We start from the raw sequence: 18,613 nt of genomic DNA, 5'->3' as shown, positions 1-18,613 counted from the left end.
CCACTTTGTAAACACTGATTTTCCAGCTTTAAGATGTTTCCCTAAATAATCTCATGAAGTAACAAGTGACAGTATCATCATTCCAGTGATATGCTGGCACACTGGCTCTCCGGGGTAGAAACCCTGATTTGAGCATCTGCTGAATTCTATGCTATAAATAATTGCACCCCATGGCCGATTTCGACATAGCGATGCATGGTGACATTAGGGAATATTTAACGGTGGGCTCCTAGGAGCTGGTGGGAGCTCACCCCAGCCACTGCAGGGTTCCCATTGCACCGATGATCAGACCAAAGCTCCAAGACATCACTGTACTTGTCACAAGGCCACATCATTAATAGCTAATCCTGAATTTGAACGTGTAGCCTCTACAAAAAGGCCTTCGGTTGTTTCTACTTCTCCATCTGTACTTACCATCCTACGGGAGGGAAAAAGAAAGCATCACTGCCTAACACATGGTTCAGACCATCGTCTTGACAAGTGGAGTGTTCTTGAAATTTGATTCCCCCCTCCAATATTTTGACACTAATGGGGGTTCTTCATCTGCTGGGTGGGCTGAATTGGAGGGCCCTAGATCAATGAGCTAAGAAATGGGAAGACGGTGGTAGAATTCGAGAATAAGCAGAATTGTCAGCATGTGTGACACAGCCCTAGCCACAGCGATGTCCCAGGCCCCTGTGTGCCAATCCATTCAAATAGAGCCTATTGGGGAGAGTTCTGATTAATGCAGCTTCTTGGGGAGTCAGGTTCTGGCTGAGATAAACTAGGATTTGGGTTAACATCAAAATGATCTCACGAGCACCACTCTTAGTATTTTGTACAGAATTGCCAGTTGACTTGTCAACGTTTCAGTTCAGAACGTTTCCTGGGTAGGAGCTGCTTGGGTTCAGCCAGGGACAAAAATAAATACAGCCCCTAAATGGGCTGGACGGCAGACAAATGAAGTTACAGGATCTCTAAAAACGGAGTCAACTTTAGTCCATTTCTAGGGCAGTGGAACAGAAGGTTTTTAAACCTCCAGAATCAATGATATGTCAGCAAAAGTATTTAGTCGGCTTCCAATTAATGCATCTCACTAGCAGCTCTCTTGGGATCCACCCTATGTCCCCCTACGATACTCTAAGCCAACTTGTACCAAGAACTAGAAGGACCTTGAGTTCACAGAGCAACACTGACTTGAATTTGAATCCTCTCCTGGCAGCTCAGAGTCCTGGTAACAGCGATAATTGATGTTTGCTAATTAGCTCACTTCATACTCTCAGCAACCCATTGAATCGGGTCTTATTATTATCCCCACTTCACAGACAAGGCAAGAGAGCCACAGGGGGGGTAGGTAACTTCCCAAACTCAAACAGCTGGACAGTGGCAGGGTGGGCTCTGAGCCCCAGGCAGTCTGGCTCCAGAGTCTGGTCTCTCAATGTGTGTGCAAGGCAATACGTCAAGACTCGGGGCCCGGGTGGAGTCGAGGGAGGATCTGGTCCAATGTCAAGACCAGACAGATGAAATGACTTCACAAGGTCATTCAGCTACTTCATGGCAACCTCTCCCAGGTTCTTGCCTGTCCAGTTCAAGGTGCTTCTTTGTGGCAAGAGGGATGACAGGGATGTGTTTAGGGCAGGTATGTGGCTACCCCAAGGTCAGGCCAACCAGGACCTTGGAAAGCCTTCCCTTCAGACCTGAAATTTAGACAGGGGTGAGGGTCTATCCACAGAACCCCAGGTTGGGCCCCCCAACATGTCCAGAGAAAGTCAGCTCCATGGGGCTCCACCTGGGGCTCCCGAGTGGCTGTTCAGACCACAGCCACCCCCTGTACACAATCACTCCTTGGGTCCAGTCCATCGGTTCTCCCAAAGTCTCGTGTTCTCCAAGCGAGAATTCCGACAGGAGTGCCGACGATCTGAGGAATAGAATTACTCTTGATTTCCATGCTCCACCTTGTGAACAGAGCCTCTGTCTTGGCCCTTGACCACTGCATGTATATCTGTGTCCAATCCTGAGGTCCTCCTTTGCAGGACAAGTGTGGACGCAGAAACCTTCAGGGACAACAGCCCAGGCCCTATTGTGGTGTCATCATGCTGTGACATGAAGTTTTGCTGAGGATGACTTTGGGGGTATTTGGGGCCCATGAGGGTCATGAAAATGAAATTTAATCTATGGCACAATAATATATATCCAGAGGGAGGGAGGACGTTACAGAATTTAACTACAGAAAGCCAGAAGTGCATCATCTTGGGGGATCACTTGTAATTCTCTCACACCCAGGTTTAAAGCGGGGTAGGTAAGAAGCAGCACTGCTCACACCTAATGTTTCTCTGACCACTTTGGTGTGGTTCTTTTCAGATTGACTTGCCACAGGCCAGTGTCAGTCCAAAGAGAGGCTCTTCTGCACAACACGGAGACCAGGACTTGGAGGCGGGTGTGAGTAACTGCTTTCCACCACAAATGCAGTGATTGAACACAGCTTTTTAACTTCTTCAGGGTAGGGTTCTCACCAGAGACCCTTTTCTTCCATTGTCCATTCAGGGAGAAAAATGGAGACGGAGGTGGGGGATGTTTGAAGGACTGACAGAGCTTGCAGGAAGCCATCAACAGAGATGTCGATGCCTCAAACGTGACCGTTCACATTGACCGTGACTTCCAAAGGAGAGCGCTAGAGCTATTTCCCTCTGAAATGTTGCATACTTGTCAGAAAATAAGAACAGACCAATTTTCCTAGAGGCAGAACCATCAAATGAAGATTCATTCTGGAAAGATCAAAATCCTTTCCCAGACTCTTGTTCGTCCAGCCTTTCCTGCCGGGACCCTGCAGAGGGGGAAGCAGTCTCATGGAAGGCAGACACCAAGGGGCCTTGGGCATCCCTGGTAAAGACCTGGGATGGCAGATATAGCCACCAGGGTCCACGTATTGTCTCTTAGTAAGCCTCCCAAGTCCAGTGCCCAGGGAAGATCTCCAGCCCGTGGTGCAGTATGGAGAATACCGCTAACACTTGGGACTCGTTCATGGTGTCCAACAGTATGCCAAAGGCCGAAGTCTTCTAGGGAAGAGGGCTGGGGGTGCACATCTGAGTCCCAAACCAATCCTTTAGAGGACAAAGGAAGGGAGGCTAGGCTCAGAAGGGCATGGGAGCCCAATATGACAAAAGAGCACCAACAGGAGAAAGATCCGGAGGAAACAGGATTCCTAGAGTCCGAGAAGAACCCAAGACGGCATGGACAGCTGTGTCTTCCACATCCAGCTTGAGATTTCGTCAGTTCACACTTGAGAACCTGGATGTCTTCTGAAATGCAGCCACACGGGTCTACAGGTATACATGTGGCCCTCTGGGGCCATGTGGCTGGGCTGCAGGAGTTGGATGTCTTGAACAAATGGTTCCCATCAGAAAGGAAGTATTTCTAGAACACAGACTAAGTATAGACCCAGGTCTACTAGGGTCAGACGTAGCAGCTTCCCAGTACGAAGTGACAGGATATTTGTCAGAACAGCTTCTAAGGAAAAAATAAAGTTCTAGGGAACCAGACAGTCAACTAATGGTCTGTGGGGACAGGCTCAGACTCTCGAGCCTTGTAAGTACAAACCCTCCAGAGACAGACCTGAAGGGACTGCTGTTTCCTTAGAAGATGGCAAGTCGTTTTATTTAAAAACACTTTAAAATTTTGGAAACAACTCATTTTTTTGTGTTATTTTTGAGAGAGAGACAAACAGAGCATGAGTGGGGGAGGGTCAGGGAGAGAGGAATCTGAAGCAGGCTCCAGGCTTCAGGCTCCGAGCTGTCAGCACAGAGCCTGACGCAGGGCTCGAACTCATGAACCGCGAGTTCATGACCTGAGCCGAAGTCGGACACTTAACCGACTGAGCCACCCAGGGGCCCTGGCTCAGGCAGCTCTTGATCTTGGGGTTGTGAGTTCGAGCCCCATGCTGGGTACAGGGATTACTTAAAAAATAAAATCTTTGAGGGGTGCCTGGGTGGCTCAGTCAGTTAAGCGTCTGACTTCAGCTCAGGTCATGATCTCAGGGTCGTGAGTTCAAGCCCCATACTGGGCTCCGTGCTGAATGTGAAGCGTACTTAAAAAAATAAACATAAAGTCTTTGAAAAAAAAAAGATCATTTGTTAGACTTGAATAACTCAGAGAGCCATTCACATGTTTCACTGATGGGCTTTTATTAAAATTGCATATAGGTCTCATACTTACACATTTTTTTTAAAGAACTTCCTTTATGCCTAGTATCAAAATACTACAATTATTTTGTTATATATTAAATATCTTCCTAAAGTCTCAATCATTTCTGTTCCATCCCTCCCCTAGAATCCTTCTTTATCGTGTTTTCGGCATCTTGAACGTTTCATCTCAGGAAGCGCGTAGAGGTTTGAAAACGAGAAGCCAATGACAAGAATTGACTCGATGTTGCAGACTCTTCTCTACTGGGCTGTCGAGCTGGCCCACACCCAAATCACTCTCGTAGGGACTCACGCCCTGGAATTGTTGAAACCAATCAGGTCTTGCCCTGAAATAGTAAGGCTGACCCAACAGCACCCTCTGGTGGCTTGCACGGATAAAAGCACCGAACGGTTCAGGAAAGTATTTGGACATGCTATCTTGGAAATCCAGAATGCGGACACCAAAACAAAAAAACAAAACAAAACTAAACTTATTTTCCGGGGTCCCAAGACAACTGGCTTCCCGGAAGCCCATTCTCCACACACACGAGCTTCTTACAAGCTGCTCAGTCACGAGAATGCCAGCTTCACACCAAGCTGGAACACGCCATCAAAAGCTGGACTCGGGTAACGTTTTCTTCCGACTCAAGGAAAGAGTGTGGTATTTCACCTTTTGCAAGGTGCCCAAAGGAGTGTGCTCCCCTGGGACAGTCCTCTGGGACGTGCCCAGGGCACTGGCCCTCGCGGACCTGACGGCTTTGCGAGGGAGGCGGAGAGAGCTGGGAGCCGACCATACATCCCTCTCCAAGTGGGTGATGGGGGCTCTGGCCAGGCTCTCCTGAATCCGGGGGGAAGGAGAGGAGCCCCGAGAGTGCTCATCCACAGCCGGGCTCAGCCTGCCGCTCACCAGGGACACTGGGGACACCTGGGGGGCCACCTCTGGCCTCTCAGATTTGTTCTCCTTCTTGGAAAACACGGACCTCAGAAGGGTGAGGGTCCCCTGTGGGACGTCCCTGCCGTCCACATTAGCCCTCATTCTGATGCGGGTACTCTGGCGGCTCTCTGCACTGTTTCTAGATAATTCCGTGCTGCTCAGAGCCTCTGTGGGGGAGGGTGCTGTGCTGAGGCTTCCGGCCTGGCCATTTCCCTTGCAGTTCGCCGTCTTCTGGCCCTCCGGCCGGGCTCGTTTCTCATTCGGCACTGAGGGCATCACCGCGAGGGGCAGGTCAAACCGTCTGGGGAGCCTGATATCCTGACTCGCATTTTCCTTGGCTTTCCTGGCTGTACTTAGGCCATCTGAGGTTCCGGGGGCTGCACAGGGACTGGGGTGGCCTGAGGGGCAGGGCGCTCGGGCCAGCACTGTCTCACTGGCCGGCCTACCGTCTTCACCCTCGGCGGACTTCCCGTCCTCGCAGGCAGCGCCCGTCAACAGCGGCACGATGGACTGGCTCGTGGATCGGGGCCTCCGCCTGGACTCCAAGTACTCCACCAACTCGACAGATGTACCGGGCGGTTTCTCCCTGGGTCTGAAAGACCAGCGGAGGGGCAAGGTCTTGAAGGCTCCCTGCTTGGCTCTGGAAGGCGTAGGCTCCTTCATGCTGATGCTTCGGCCTCGTACGCCCCGTACCAGACGCCTGGACTCCAGCTCTCCTGTAAGAGACACCAAGAGCATCAGTGCCCAAATCCCCCTCCCAGCTGCACGGCGTGACCATGCCCGCCATCGAACAGACCATGGCTGAGCACCCCTGACGTATCGGGCACTGTGCCGGCCGTTGGGGACACAGCAGTGAGCAGGACACGGAGGTCCCAGCCCTCGGAAGCATCAATGTTTGCAAACGCTCAGCAAAAGTCCTTCCTTTTCCAGGTTAAATTAGGTGCCCGTACCTTTCAAATGCGAGATTCTCAGATACCCTATCCTGGGCCAAAAGGAAAAATTAATAAATTGTGTGTTTAATTTTATCAGAGCTCCCACTTACATTTTCCTTCTGCGTTCTGCAACACCTGTGTATGGTTGGAAAGACACATTTCATGTGTAAGAGTTAAACGAGAAACGGAGTCTAGAAAAACAGTGTAATCCAACCTGCAAAAATTCATACTTGTGTGTGTGACACGTGCATGTGAAAACATACAAACAAGTTTGTAGAAATAAACACTAAGATGACAAGGTGTCGAGGGGGCCATGGGATGGTGTGTGACTGATTTTCTTCTTAATTCTTTCCTAAATCTTAACATTTCTAAAGGGAATACACACATAACCAAGGATGTGTGTTTTTTCTTAAGAAACATCAGTTACTAAAACACTTCTATTTACAATAGCATCAGGGGCGCCTGGGTGGCTCAGTCCATTAAACGTCAGACTTTGGCTCAGGTCATGATCTCCAGATCCATGAGTTGGAGACCCGCATCAGGCCCCCGCACTGATAATGCAGAGCCTGCTTGGAATTCCCTCTCTCTCCTTCCCTCCCCCACTCATGCTGTCTCTATCTCTCCAAAATAAATAAACTTTAAAAAAAATTTTAAAAAAGAGAACAAAATACTTAGGAATTAACCAAGGAGGTAAAAGATTTATATAACAAAAACTACAAAACATTAAGAAGAAATTAAAGATGACATAAATGGAAAGACATCCCATGTTCATGGATTGGAAGGCTTAAATATTGTTAAAATGGCAACGTTACCCAGAGTGATCAATCTCCAGCTTCAATGCAAATCCCTATCAAAATCCCAACGGGGCTTTTTGCAGAGATGGAAAAATCCATCCTGAAATTCATATGGAATCTCAAGAGACCTCCACAGGCAGTCACAAAAAGACAAATACTGCATGATTCCACCACACAAGGTACCCAGAGTGGTCGTAACCAGAGAGACAGAAAGTACAGAGACGGTTGCCAGGGGCTTGGGGACGAGGAGGGTGCGGTGTTATTGTGAAATGGGCAGAGGCTTTCAGATTTACAAGATGAAAAGAGTTATAGCGATGGATGGTGGCAATGGCTACGATGCGATGGGAATGTATGGAATACCACTGAAATGTGCACTTGAAAAAGCTTCAAGTGATAAACTTTGTTATAAGTATTTTCATGCAATAATAAAAGTGAAAATAAAAAGAAAATTAAAAAAAAGAAAATAAAAAAAGAAAATAAAAATAAAAAGTGAAAATAAAAGAAAAGCAACTTGCAGCGTCTGCCTTCATTTATAAGATGCCTGTAATCACAGAGGGAAAGAACCTTCACCTGAAACACACAACCCACACGGTGGAGAGACAGTCTCGTGCGTTTAGAGAAAGGCCTGAGGTCAACCCTACAAGCCTTCTGCCCCCAGACGACCGCTTGTATCATGGAGTAGGAGAGCAAGCCCTATACGAGCGAGGACCGTACCACAAATACAGCCCCGGTAAGCAGCACAGCCACCTGGGACGAGCCATGTGCAAAGGGACTTGGGATTGTCAGGGGACAGGCCACAGCTCAGCGTACTCTGGTGGAGAAAGCACAGCACTGGACACATCAGCCAGGCCCCTGGGAAAGAAATGACCAGGAGGCAGAGTCCCAATGCCCAGCAATGACTGGAGGGGTTGGACAGCATCTCCGAGGTTCCTGGGGAATTTTACCTTCCACGGATTATTTCCGGTAGTTTTCAATCACCTACATTTTTTTCCCCCCGACTCGGTATTGTCTTCTTTTTTTTTTTCAACTTTTTTTTTTTTTTTTTTTTTTTTTTGGGACAGAGAGAGACAGAGCATGAACGGGGGAGGGGCAGAGAGAGAGGGAGACACAGAATCGGAAGCAGGCTCCAGGCTCCGAGCCATCAGCCCAGAGCCTGACGCGGGGCTCGAACTCACGGACCGTGAGATCGTGACCTGGCTGAAGTCGGACGCTTAACCGACTGCGCCACCCAGGCGCCCCCAGTATTGTCTTCTTTAAAGCATTTCCATAGCTAGCAATTGACACAGTTTCACCCCAAATATTTTGTAATTTCACTGTCCATGGCCCACCATTAAATCCCCATACCTCGGGGGAATAAAATGTGCTGGGGTCTGAGACACATGTGCAGTTTTTTTGTTTTTCCCTCTTTGCAACCCTGGGAAGGGCAGAAAGCACTGCTTTTCTTAGGAGGATAAAGCTGTGACTTTCGGCTTTTCGAAATGAGGTAACACAGCCGGCGGCCTGGCAGGTGGCGAGGTGGCTTGGCAGTGCGTCCCCTCTTCCCGGATGAAAGGCCTGGGGCCCGGGCCCGCGTCACCCCTGCAGCTCCCTTTCATGGGGGCCGCAGATGCCCATGCTAGCCCTTCCTTCCGCCTCTTCCTCGAGATGGCAGCAAGGAGGCACCTTGGCCGCCAGTGTGAGAGCAGAAGGGACGAGTAAGTGCCCACACTGATGCAGTGTCACCATTCACAAACGTCTCCTTTCCAAGGGGAGGGGAAAGTGCTCCCCCTGCTCCTCCCCGGGGGGACCTCCTGGAGGCTGGGAGCCAGAGGCAGAGGTGGCGTTCAGAGATGCTTGAGGGAGGGTGCTTCCCTGCCCTGGATGGAATCTGTGGCCTTGCTCATGCCCAGTTGGCTGGAGAACCAGGAAGGAAGGGTCTAGAGCCTTGGGCCACATGGAGGACATGAATGGTCAAGTCCTTCCTGAAGGTTATGAGTCCCAGAGCCTGCAGGACACGCTTCCCAGGTCCTGCGAGGCCTCCTCACACAGATGGCGCCCATGCGGCTGGTGGGCATGGCCCCCACCCAAGGCTCCACCCACGAGTGACTGCAAAGACAGCAGATGCTACCCTGAGAAATGCCCCATCTGTTCCTATGTGGCTTTTTATCCTAGCTAATGAAACCAGGCATCGATCTGACCTCACGATGTGTGCTGTGAGCAAGGGGCGGGCCCCCCCAGCACTTAGGACAAGACTCCTGGTCCAGTGCTCTCAGCTCTGAGGCGGTACAAGGGTTTCCTCTGACAGCCACCCACTCGTGCATTTGACAGACATGTAATGAGAGCCCACTGTGTGCCTAGGACGTGTTTTCACCGCTGGGGATAGAGCTGTGGAAAAAAAAACACAAAGTGCTTGTCCCTGTGGGGTTCGCCAGAAAGCAACAACATGTGATGTCATGGGATACAGTGCTAAGAGCTATGACGAAGAACGAGGCAGGGTAAGGGGGGTGGGATACAGCGTGGTGACTGTGGAGTGAGGAGAGTGAAAGGGAGAAGGAAGCCATGTGGAGATGGGGGAAAACAGCCGCCAGGTAGAGGAAACAGCAAGTGCAAAGGCCCTGAGGCACAAGTGAGCTTAGTGGGTCAGGGGAGCAGCAGAGAGACCACCGTGGCTGTAACCAAGGGAGAAAAGGTTCCCCAAGAGGCTCTTCATCTGCTGACTCCTTCTCTGTATTTGGAGGCATCTCTTTCTCTGGTTGAAGTCTGACCCCCTGACTTTCCTCTGGACCCTAGAGGGTAAGGACAAGCTCTTCAGCTGGGCTGAGCTTTGTCCACCTCTGAGAGTAAGCCAGTAGGACGAGGCTGGTGAGGGGAAAGGCTGCCTCGGGGGCCAAGGCCACCGCCCCTTCTATCGCTCCAAGAATCACCTCCGCTCAGGAGGGCGTGGAGGGGAGCCCCAATGGGCAAACGCAGAAGAAGACGACAGCACACATATTCTCTGATCCAATAGTCAGAGAATAAACAGAACCATCAGAAGAGGCCCCTAATGAACTGGCACCACCAGAAGAAATGGACAAAAGATAAGCTCTCAGGGAGATTCAAATACAGAGCAGGAGAGGACCGAAAAATGTCTTCCAGGACTTACAATTCAGTACATGCATCGGAGGCACGGAGGGTCATATTTGAGACTCAAATTAGTGGCCGAAAAGATAAAGGGAAAGGCAGTATCTTGCACCTGAGAGCCAAGTGACAGAGAGAAGTCACAGGGAAAAGCGAGAAGACACAGAGAACGGACCCAGGGGAGCCACCAGGCAAATGACAGAAATCTGAACAGTCAGAGAGACGATAAACCAAACAACACCACCCTAAAGAAAAGCCTGCATCACATAATCAACAATAGCCAAAGTATGGAAAGAGCCCAAACGTCCATCCACGGATGAATGCGTAAAGAAAATGTGGTCTGTATATATAATGGAGTATTACTCGGCGATCATAAAGAATGAAATCTTGCCATTTGCCAACAACGTGGACGGAACTGGAGTGGATTATGCTGAGCCAAGTAAGTCACAGGAAGATAAATATCGTATGATTTCACTCACATATGGAATTAAAAAAAATTTTTTTAACGTTTATTTTAGAGAGAGAGACAGAGTGTGAGTAGGGGAAGGGACAGAGAGAGGAGACACAGAATCTGAAGCAGGCTCCAGGCTCTGAGCTGTCAGCACAGAGCCCGACGTGGGGCTCGAACCCACGAACTGTGAGATCATGACTTGAACCGAGGTCGGATGCTTAACCGACTGAGCCATCCAGGCGCCCCTCGTACATGGAATTTAAGAAACAAAACAGATGAACATAGGAGATGGAAGGAAAAATAAGATAAAAACAGAGAGGGAGGCAAACCATAAGAGACTCTTAAATACAGAGAACAAAACTGAGGATTGCTGGAGGGGAGGCGGGTGGGGGGCTGGGTAGTAAAGAGGGCCCTTGTTGGGATGAGCACAGGGTGTCATATGTAAGTGATGAATCACTAAATTCTACTCCTGAAATCATTATTACACTATATGTTAACTAACTTGGATTTAAACAAAATTTTTAAATTAAAAATAAATAGGAAGGAGGGAGGGAGGGAGGGAGGAAGGAAGGAAGGAAGGAAGGAAGGAAGGAGAGAAAGAAAAAAAAGGAAAGGAGAGGGGCGCCTGGGTGGCTCAGTCGGTTAAGCGTCCGACTTCAGCTCAGGTCACGATCTTGCGGTCTGTGAGTTCGAGCCCTGCGTCGGGCTCTGGGCTGATGGCTCAGAGCCTGGAGCCTGCTTCCGGTTCTGTGTCTCCCTCTCTCTCTGCCCCTCCCCCGTTCATGCTCTGTCTCTCTCTGTCTCAAAAATAAATAAACGTTAAAAAAAAAAATTAAAAAAAAAGAAAAAGCAAAGGAGAGAGAGAGAAAGGAAAGAAGGAAGAAAAGGAAGGAAGAAAGGAAGGAAGAGAAAGAAAGATAAAGAAGAAACAAAGAAAAGAAAAGAAAGGAAGCCTACATCTGTAGCCTGAAAGGTTCTGGGGGTTCTAGGAAGGGTTGATGAATAAAAACACAGACCCAAGCATATACTAGTGTTGTTTCTAAATTCCAAGGTCAACCACAAGTTCTCAAAAGCTTCCAGACAGAAAGGACAAGTGACTCTCACATGAAAAAAGGGGGGAAAAAAAAAAAAAAAAAAAAAAGCACTTTTCACCTGCAACCCTGGGGCTTGGCAGACCGTGGGAAAACATCTACAGACACCGGAGAGAGAAGGAAGGACTTCAGTCCAAGAGCCCTCCAACCAGCCAAGCTGCCATTTGCTCCCCGGTGAAAGAAAATATTTGTGGCCACGCATCCCCCATCCCCGAAAAGAACTCTGACCAAAGACTAAAGAATCAGAAACCAGACCTCAAGACAGAGGGAGACAGAAAGAAGACAGACGGGGGGTGTTCAATGGAGGCTGCCATAGGGGGACCATCCACCTGCAACAGGGCAGGTGGTCCCAGGACGGGGAATATGCAGTGACGTGAGCATGTTTGGGATCTGGAAAGGCACGGCACTCAGAGCCTGAAACCCTCTCAGAGAAGCTGAGAGCTTGGGATCCAGGTGGGGGGAGGGGAAGTTCTAAAACAGACCAGGGGGCACCCGTGGGGCTCAGTCAGTTAAACGTCCAACTTTGGCTCAGGTCATCTCATGGTTTGTGAGTTCGAGCCCCGGGTCGGGCTCAGCGCTGACTAGTGCAGAGCATGCTTGGGATTCTCTCTCTCTGCCCAACCCCGCCTCCCCCTACCCCCCACCCCCCCCAATGCCCAACTCACGCTTTCTCTCTCTCTCTCTCTCTCAAAATAAATAAACTTTAAAAAAATAAATACGGGCTCCTGGGTGGCTCAGTTAGTTAACCATCCAACTTCTGCTCAGGTCATGATCTCACGGTTTGTGGGTTCGAGCCCCGCGTTGGGCTCTGTGCCAACAGCTCAGAGCCTGGAGCCTGCTTCTGATTCTGTGTCTCCCTCTCTTTCTGCCCCTCCCCTGCTCGTGCTCTGTCTCTCTCAAAAATAAATAATAGGAAGGAAGGAAGGGAGGGAGGGAGGGAGGGAGGGAGGGAGGGAGGGAGGGAGGGAGGAAGGAAGGAAGATTAAAAAATAAAACAGACCAGAGGGACACTAAAAGCATTTCAAAGCACTCGCTTTGCAGGGGTGGGGGTGGGAGGGATAACGTGGAGACATCTTGCTGGGGGGAAGGACAGCAGGCAGGCACGAAGGGAATAGTCTGGCTTCTTATATCCATATAATAGGAAAATGCATTTACACATTGGGAAGGATAAGTAACAATTAATGCTAAGCTAGTCCGTCAGAGAAAGACAAATACCACAGGACTTCACTCATAGGTGTAATTTAAAATATAAAACAGAGAGGGGTGCCTGGATGGTTTAGTGGTTGACCGTCTGACTTCAGCTCAGGTCATGATCTCACTGTTCATGAGTTCGAGCCCCGCGTCGGGCTGTGTGCTGACAGCTCAGAGCCTGGAGCCTGCTTGGGTTTCTGTGTCTCCCTCTCTCTCTAACCCTCTCCCGCTCACACCCTGTGTCTCTCTCTCTCAAAAATAAATAAACATTAAAATAAATAAGTAACTAAAACACAAAACAGATGAACATAGGGGAAGGGAAGCAAAAATAATGTAAAAACAGGGAGGGGGACAAAACATAAGAGACTCTTAAACACAGAGAACAAACTGAGGGTTGCTGGGGTGGCTGTGGGTGGGGGGAGGGGCTAGATGGGGGAGGGGCATTGAGCAGGGCACGTGTCGGGATGAGCCCTGGGCGTTATACGTAGGGGGATGAATCACTGGAATCTACGCCTGAAACCATTATTGCACTCACTATATGCTACCTAACTTGGATGTAAATTTAAAAAATTAGTTAATTAAAAAAAAAAAAACAAAACAAGATGGAAAAGAACAGAACTTCCAAACAAAGGGGGAAAAAAAAGAGAGAGCAAAGACCAATGAGATCGACTCAGTAAAAAACAAGGAAAAAGGAAAAAAAGAAACAATAATAAAAAAGTGTTTTAAGGAAACAAAATCAAGTTTAGGGTTGTTACTGATGAGGGAGGCTGAGGTGGGCTGAGGACAAAATACAAGCTAGCAAACCCCCTCCCACCTCCACCCTCCATCAGCCCTCCTGGCAGGTGGGATGTGTGAGATATTCCCCAGGCTCTGCTAGAGGCAAAAACCACCTTAGCTTGACCATAGCCAGGCCTCCAGGATCCTGTGAGTCATTAGCATATGAAAATCTCAACCCAAACTTCCCTTGGACTTGACCTCCCCCAACTCCCAAATGTATAACCCTTCTCTCCACAGGGTCTGGGACAGCTCTTCCTGCCCATGGGTCCTGTCTCCATGCTTTAATAAAATCACTTTTTTTGCACCAAAGATGTCTTCAAGAATTCTTTCCTGGCCATCGGCTCTGGATGCCCTATCACCCCAAAACCTCATCAGTTACATTAAAAACGGATAGGCTGGGGCGCCTGGGTGGCTCAGTAGGTTAAGCGTCCTACTTCGAACTAGGTCATGATCTCGCTGTTCCCGAGTTCCAGCCGCACATCGGGCTCTGTGCTGACAGCTCAGAGCCTGGAGCCTGTTTCAGATTCTGTGTCTCCCTCTCTCTCTGCCCCTTCCCCACTCACACTCTGTCTCTTTCAAAAATAAGTATTAAAAAAAAAAATTAAAAAAAAAAACAGATGGGCTGAATCCTCCCCTTGTTAAGACAGACTCTTGATTTTGACATTCAATAATAATAATAATAATAATAATAATAATAATAATAATAAAACCACAACATATTGGGGCGCCTGGGTGGCTCAGTCGGTTGAGCGTCCAACTTCAGCTCAGGTCACGATCTCGCGGTCCGTGAGTTCGAGCCCCGCGTCGGGCTCTGGGCTGATGGCTCGGAGCCTGGAGCCTGCTTCTGATTCTGTGTCTCCCTCTCTCTCTCTGCCCCTCCCCCATTCATGCTCTGTCTCTCTCTGTCTCAAAAATAAATAAACGTTAAAAACAAAACAAAACAAAACAAAAAACCACAGCACAGTGTTTACCAGAAACCACTTAAAAGTAACTGTGAGAGAAAAATTCATAAAGCAAAAGAGAACAACAAAATGATATCAGGCCAGTGCCAACAAAAAGAAAGGAGGAAGGGGTGGAATGATTAATCTTGAACAAGGTAGAATTTAAGATTAAAAGCACTTAAGATAAAGAGCCACGTTACAAGGAGGACAGACAATTTATAAAGAAGACCTAACAGTCGTCAGCTTCAGACACCTATTAACAAGGCAGCAAACCATATAAAGCAGAAATTACTGAACTCCGTGGCGTACTTGATTAAAAATACAGCCATACAGAGGGTGCCAAATATGCCTCCTTCCTAGCGAGGCTGTCCTCGATAAGGTCAACTTAGAGACAAAGTGAACTGAATCCAAAAACCGACTCACCTGATTTAAGAGCTACGACCTCACATAGACACGGTCGACATGACTCCACGCGTGCAAAGAACATCGACAAAATAATAATCATGTACTTACTGTATCACAAAAAGGGAATGCTTTTGGAAAACCACATTCTTGGCTCACCATCCGCAAAATTAGAGAGAGTTACAGGGAGACCCCCAAATCATAAACGCTTGAAACTCCCAGATAACTTTTAAAGAGGAAATAAAAGTGGAAATAATGTAGTACCTGGAAAGCACTTCAAGTGAGAAGGAAAACCTTGGAAGGCCCAATAAAAGTCGTAGAGAAAATCAATCATCAAAAGCACCCCGATCGTAAAGCTGAAGTCCCGGGACCCCTTATCCACCTGAGGGGAGCCCTTATTCACCTGAGGGGCTTCTGCGTAAGACCCCAGCAATTTTTTCACATGGTCTTGCTTTCTTTGTTTCCTATTTAACAGAGAGACACAGAGAGAGAGAGAGAGAGCGAGAGAGAGCGAGAGAGAGAGAGAGAGAGAGTGAGCAGGGGAGGGGCAGAGGGAGAGAGAGAATCTGAAGCAGTCTCCATATATTCAGCACGGAGCCCGAGGTGGGGCTCAATCCCACAACTCTGGGATCATGACCTGAGCTGAAATCAAGAGTCTGATGCTCAACTGACTGAGCCACCCAGGCGCCCTATCACATACATGGTTTTATTTTTATAAAACTTGCAGAAGTAAGGTGTTTTTACATCCTTCTCCTTGGAGAGCTTTTCCTGACACCTGTCCCCAATTACAGAAGATGCAGTCGCCTTCAATATTCTTTGGATCCAGCCCTTTTGGTCCAAATGCCTTCCCCATTCCCACATCCCATAACTAGGGCTACTGGAAGGATGCAGTTCCCAAGCTGTCAGGGTTTCTCTCCAGAGGCCTGCTTGGCATTTGGGAGGGACAATTCTGTCCTGAAACGACACCATCTCTGGTCCTGCCCGCTGGGGACTCCGTGCTACTTAGTCCCCTGTACTCGTGTTGACGGTGACAAAACTCTCCCCCAAACCCAGGGGGAGATTGGGTGGTACCCACCCCCCACGGAGACCTATATGCTGGGGCTGGATGTTGCCCAGGCTGACCGCTAACAAGAAAATGAGGCTGGGTTTTCAACTACCTCAACAGGCTCCAAAGCCCACCGCCGTTTTAGTCAAACGTCAAGAGGGAACGCTCCCTTTGCAAGCAAGGCTCTTGCGGGGTCCACACGGCACGATCTCCAGTTTGGAATTTATAGCTAGCAGCCACAGAGGCAGGATGCCCGCAGCCAGAGGGAGCGGGGTCTCTCTGCACCCCTCGCTTCTCCAAGGAGGTGAGCTTGCACCTGGGGACTTCCCAGCCTCGGCTTTCTCCTCTGCAAAAGGGCTTTTCATTTCACCCTCTTGGAGATGCTGATGACCAGACAGAGAAGTAAAATGCCGGCCAGGGGCTGGGATAAAGTTATTTGTCCATATTCCTTCCCCTCCCGCCCTAGCGCTCTCTCTTGGGGAGTGGTGGCAGCGGGGGGGGGGGGGGGGGGGCGGGTCTCTGAATCTGTGCCTGACTCCGGGCTGAGTACCATGTTGAAAAGCTGGGCCATCTTTTAAAGTTGCCTCCCAGTTGGGGCGCCTGGGTGGCTCAGTCGGTTGGGCGTCTGACTTCGGCTCAGGTCATGATCTTGCGGTTTGTGAGTTCAAGCCCACGTCAGGCTCTATGCTGACGGCTCGGAGCCTGGACCCTGCTTCGGATTCTGTGTCTCCCTCTCCCTCTGCCCCTCCCCTGCTCATGCTCTGACTCTGTCTTTCGATAATAAATATTAAAAAAAAAATTTTTTTTAAAGTTGCCTCCCAGTGGAGGCATGAAATACACTTCCCCCTGGGAGAACTGAGACGTGGCCTAAGGTTCTAGGCCAATGGAACAGAACTGGGATGGATTTATGAGCGCGTCAGAGGCTCATGCTGATGGGGTGGACAAGCTTGGGAAAGAATGCCTTTGGTGTGTGTGTGTGTGTTCACCAGACGCTGCCTCCATGTGCATCACGAGAGGGGAAAAGGAAAGTCCACAGACAGGGTGGGTCAGAACATAACACGTTAAACACTTGGCTTCCACAAAAAAAAAAAAAAAAAAAAAAACAAAAAAACAAAAAAACGCACTCTAAGGAAATCAGACACATGTCATAGGCACGTAGAGACGCTCCGATCAGTATTCTTTCTAACTGTGAAATACTGGGAGCCAAGATGCCAAACCCTAAGGAACAGTTAACCCAACTGGGACACATAAACCATCCTAAAACAGAGTGTTGGATTCAAAGATGCTCTAAAACCACCTGTAGCCTCAAGATTGTATCATCACATGCATTCACTCACAAAAACGTAACAAGAGCCTGCTACACGTCAGGTGCCCTGTTGGCCACTTTGATACAACGGTGACACAATGTATAAAGACGTAAATAGCTGATGAATGAACACATAGGCTACGCCCAGGTACAATCTCACTCCCAGATGCCCATGTGCAGACGTACGCACGACAAAAACACGTGAGCAAAGATGTGCACAGCAGGACCACTGGTGACAGCCCACACCAGAAACTACCCCAGTATCCAACCACAAGAGAATACGTAAATAAAATATGAACTCTTCTTATAATGTGGGGGCAGTCTTACAGGGATTTCTACAGCATCACCAAGGAACTTAAGAATCTGTAAATCGAGGGGCACCTGGGTGGCTCAGTCGGTTAAGCGGCCGACTTCAGCTCAGGTCATGATCTCGCGGTCTGTGAGTTCGAGCCCCGCGTCGGGCTCTGTGCTGACAGCTCAGAGCCTGGAGCCTGTTTCGGATTCTGTGTCTCCCTCTCTCTCTGACCCTCCCCCGGTCATGCTCTGTCTCTCTCTGTCTCAAAAATAAATAAATGTTTAAAAAAAAAAATTAAAAAAAAAAAAAAAAGAATCTGTAAATCGAGCCCCACGTCAGGCACTGCACTGACAGCTCAGAGCCTGGAGCTTGCTTTGGGTTCTGTGTGTGTCTCTCCCTCCCTCTCTGCTCCTCCCCCACTCGCTCTCTCTCCATATCTCAAAAAAATGAATAAACGTTAAAAAAAAAAAAAAAGAATCTGTAAATTTGTAACTCAAGGTGCTTCCCCTGATGATCAAGCCAAACTTTTCCAGATCGGCCTCTGAGATCGATTTCAGCCCATCCATGAGCCCACAGGAAAAAGCAAGTGGTTCTTCCCACCCCACCCACTGTGCTTTCTTTCCCAAATCCCTGCTTTTGGTGTTTACTGACCATCATCAACAGTCAACAGACAACAATGTCTCTGTCTATCTGCCTCTGTCTCTCATGGGAACTTAGACGTCTGTGCAGAGAACTTTAGGTGGCTGAGTTATTTCCAGGGCTGCTTTTTTTTACCAATGGAATAAAGTCACACACAACATACATTAATTTAAACAGATATGGTGCTGAGCAAAGGAAACCGAACAGGAAAATATATGTACTGTACGACTCCGTTTACATAAAGTTCCGACACAGGCAAGACTGATCTATGGCATCAGAAGTCAGAATAATAGTCCCCCCTTCTGGAAAGGAGGGAAACAGTAATGACTGAGAGAGATACAAGGGGGTAGGGAGGGCCTGCAACGTTCTATTTTGCAATCTGGGTGACGGTTATATGGGTGTGTACATTTTAGGATAATTCATTAGATGTGCATTTGTGATTAACACACTTCTCTGTATATATATATATATATATATATATATATCATATCTACGTTAAAAAGATCTTATTTTTTTATTTGAGAGAGAGAGAGAGAGAGAGAGAGAAAATGAGCAGGGGAGG

General features: G+C 48.6%; 1 protein-coding gene across 4 annotated transcripts in view; it reads right to left on the bottom strand.

The window, feature by feature from the left end:
* Window positions 1–4,135: 4,135 nt before the first annotated feature.
* USP43 (ubiquitin specific peptidase 43) overlaps window positions 4,136–18,613 on the bottom strand; it is a 62,655-nt gene continuing 48,177 nt past the window's right edge. For all 4 annotated transcript variants that reach the window (XM_078437752.2, XM_078437754.2, XM_078437753.2 and 1 more), the window contains exon 15: window positions 4,136–5,807. In XM_078437752.2, the coding sequence (XP_078293878.1) occupies window positions 4,768–5,807 (1,040 nt within the window). In that variant the 3' untranslated portion in view covers window positions 4,136–4,767. The remainder of the gene's footprint in view (window positions 5,808–18,613) is intronic.

The sequence above is a fragment of the Panthera onca genome, chromosome E1 (assembly GCF_046562875.1).
Source record: "Panthera onca isolate mPanOnc1 chromosome E1, mPanOnc1 haplotype 2, whole genome shotgun sequence".
Classification (NCBI taxonomy): domain Eukaryota; kingdom Metazoa; phylum Chordata; class Mammalia; order Carnivora; family Felidae; genus Panthera; species Panthera onca.
Note: the sequence above shows the minus strand (reverse complement) of the source record. Positions and strands in the feature narration are given on the sequence as shown.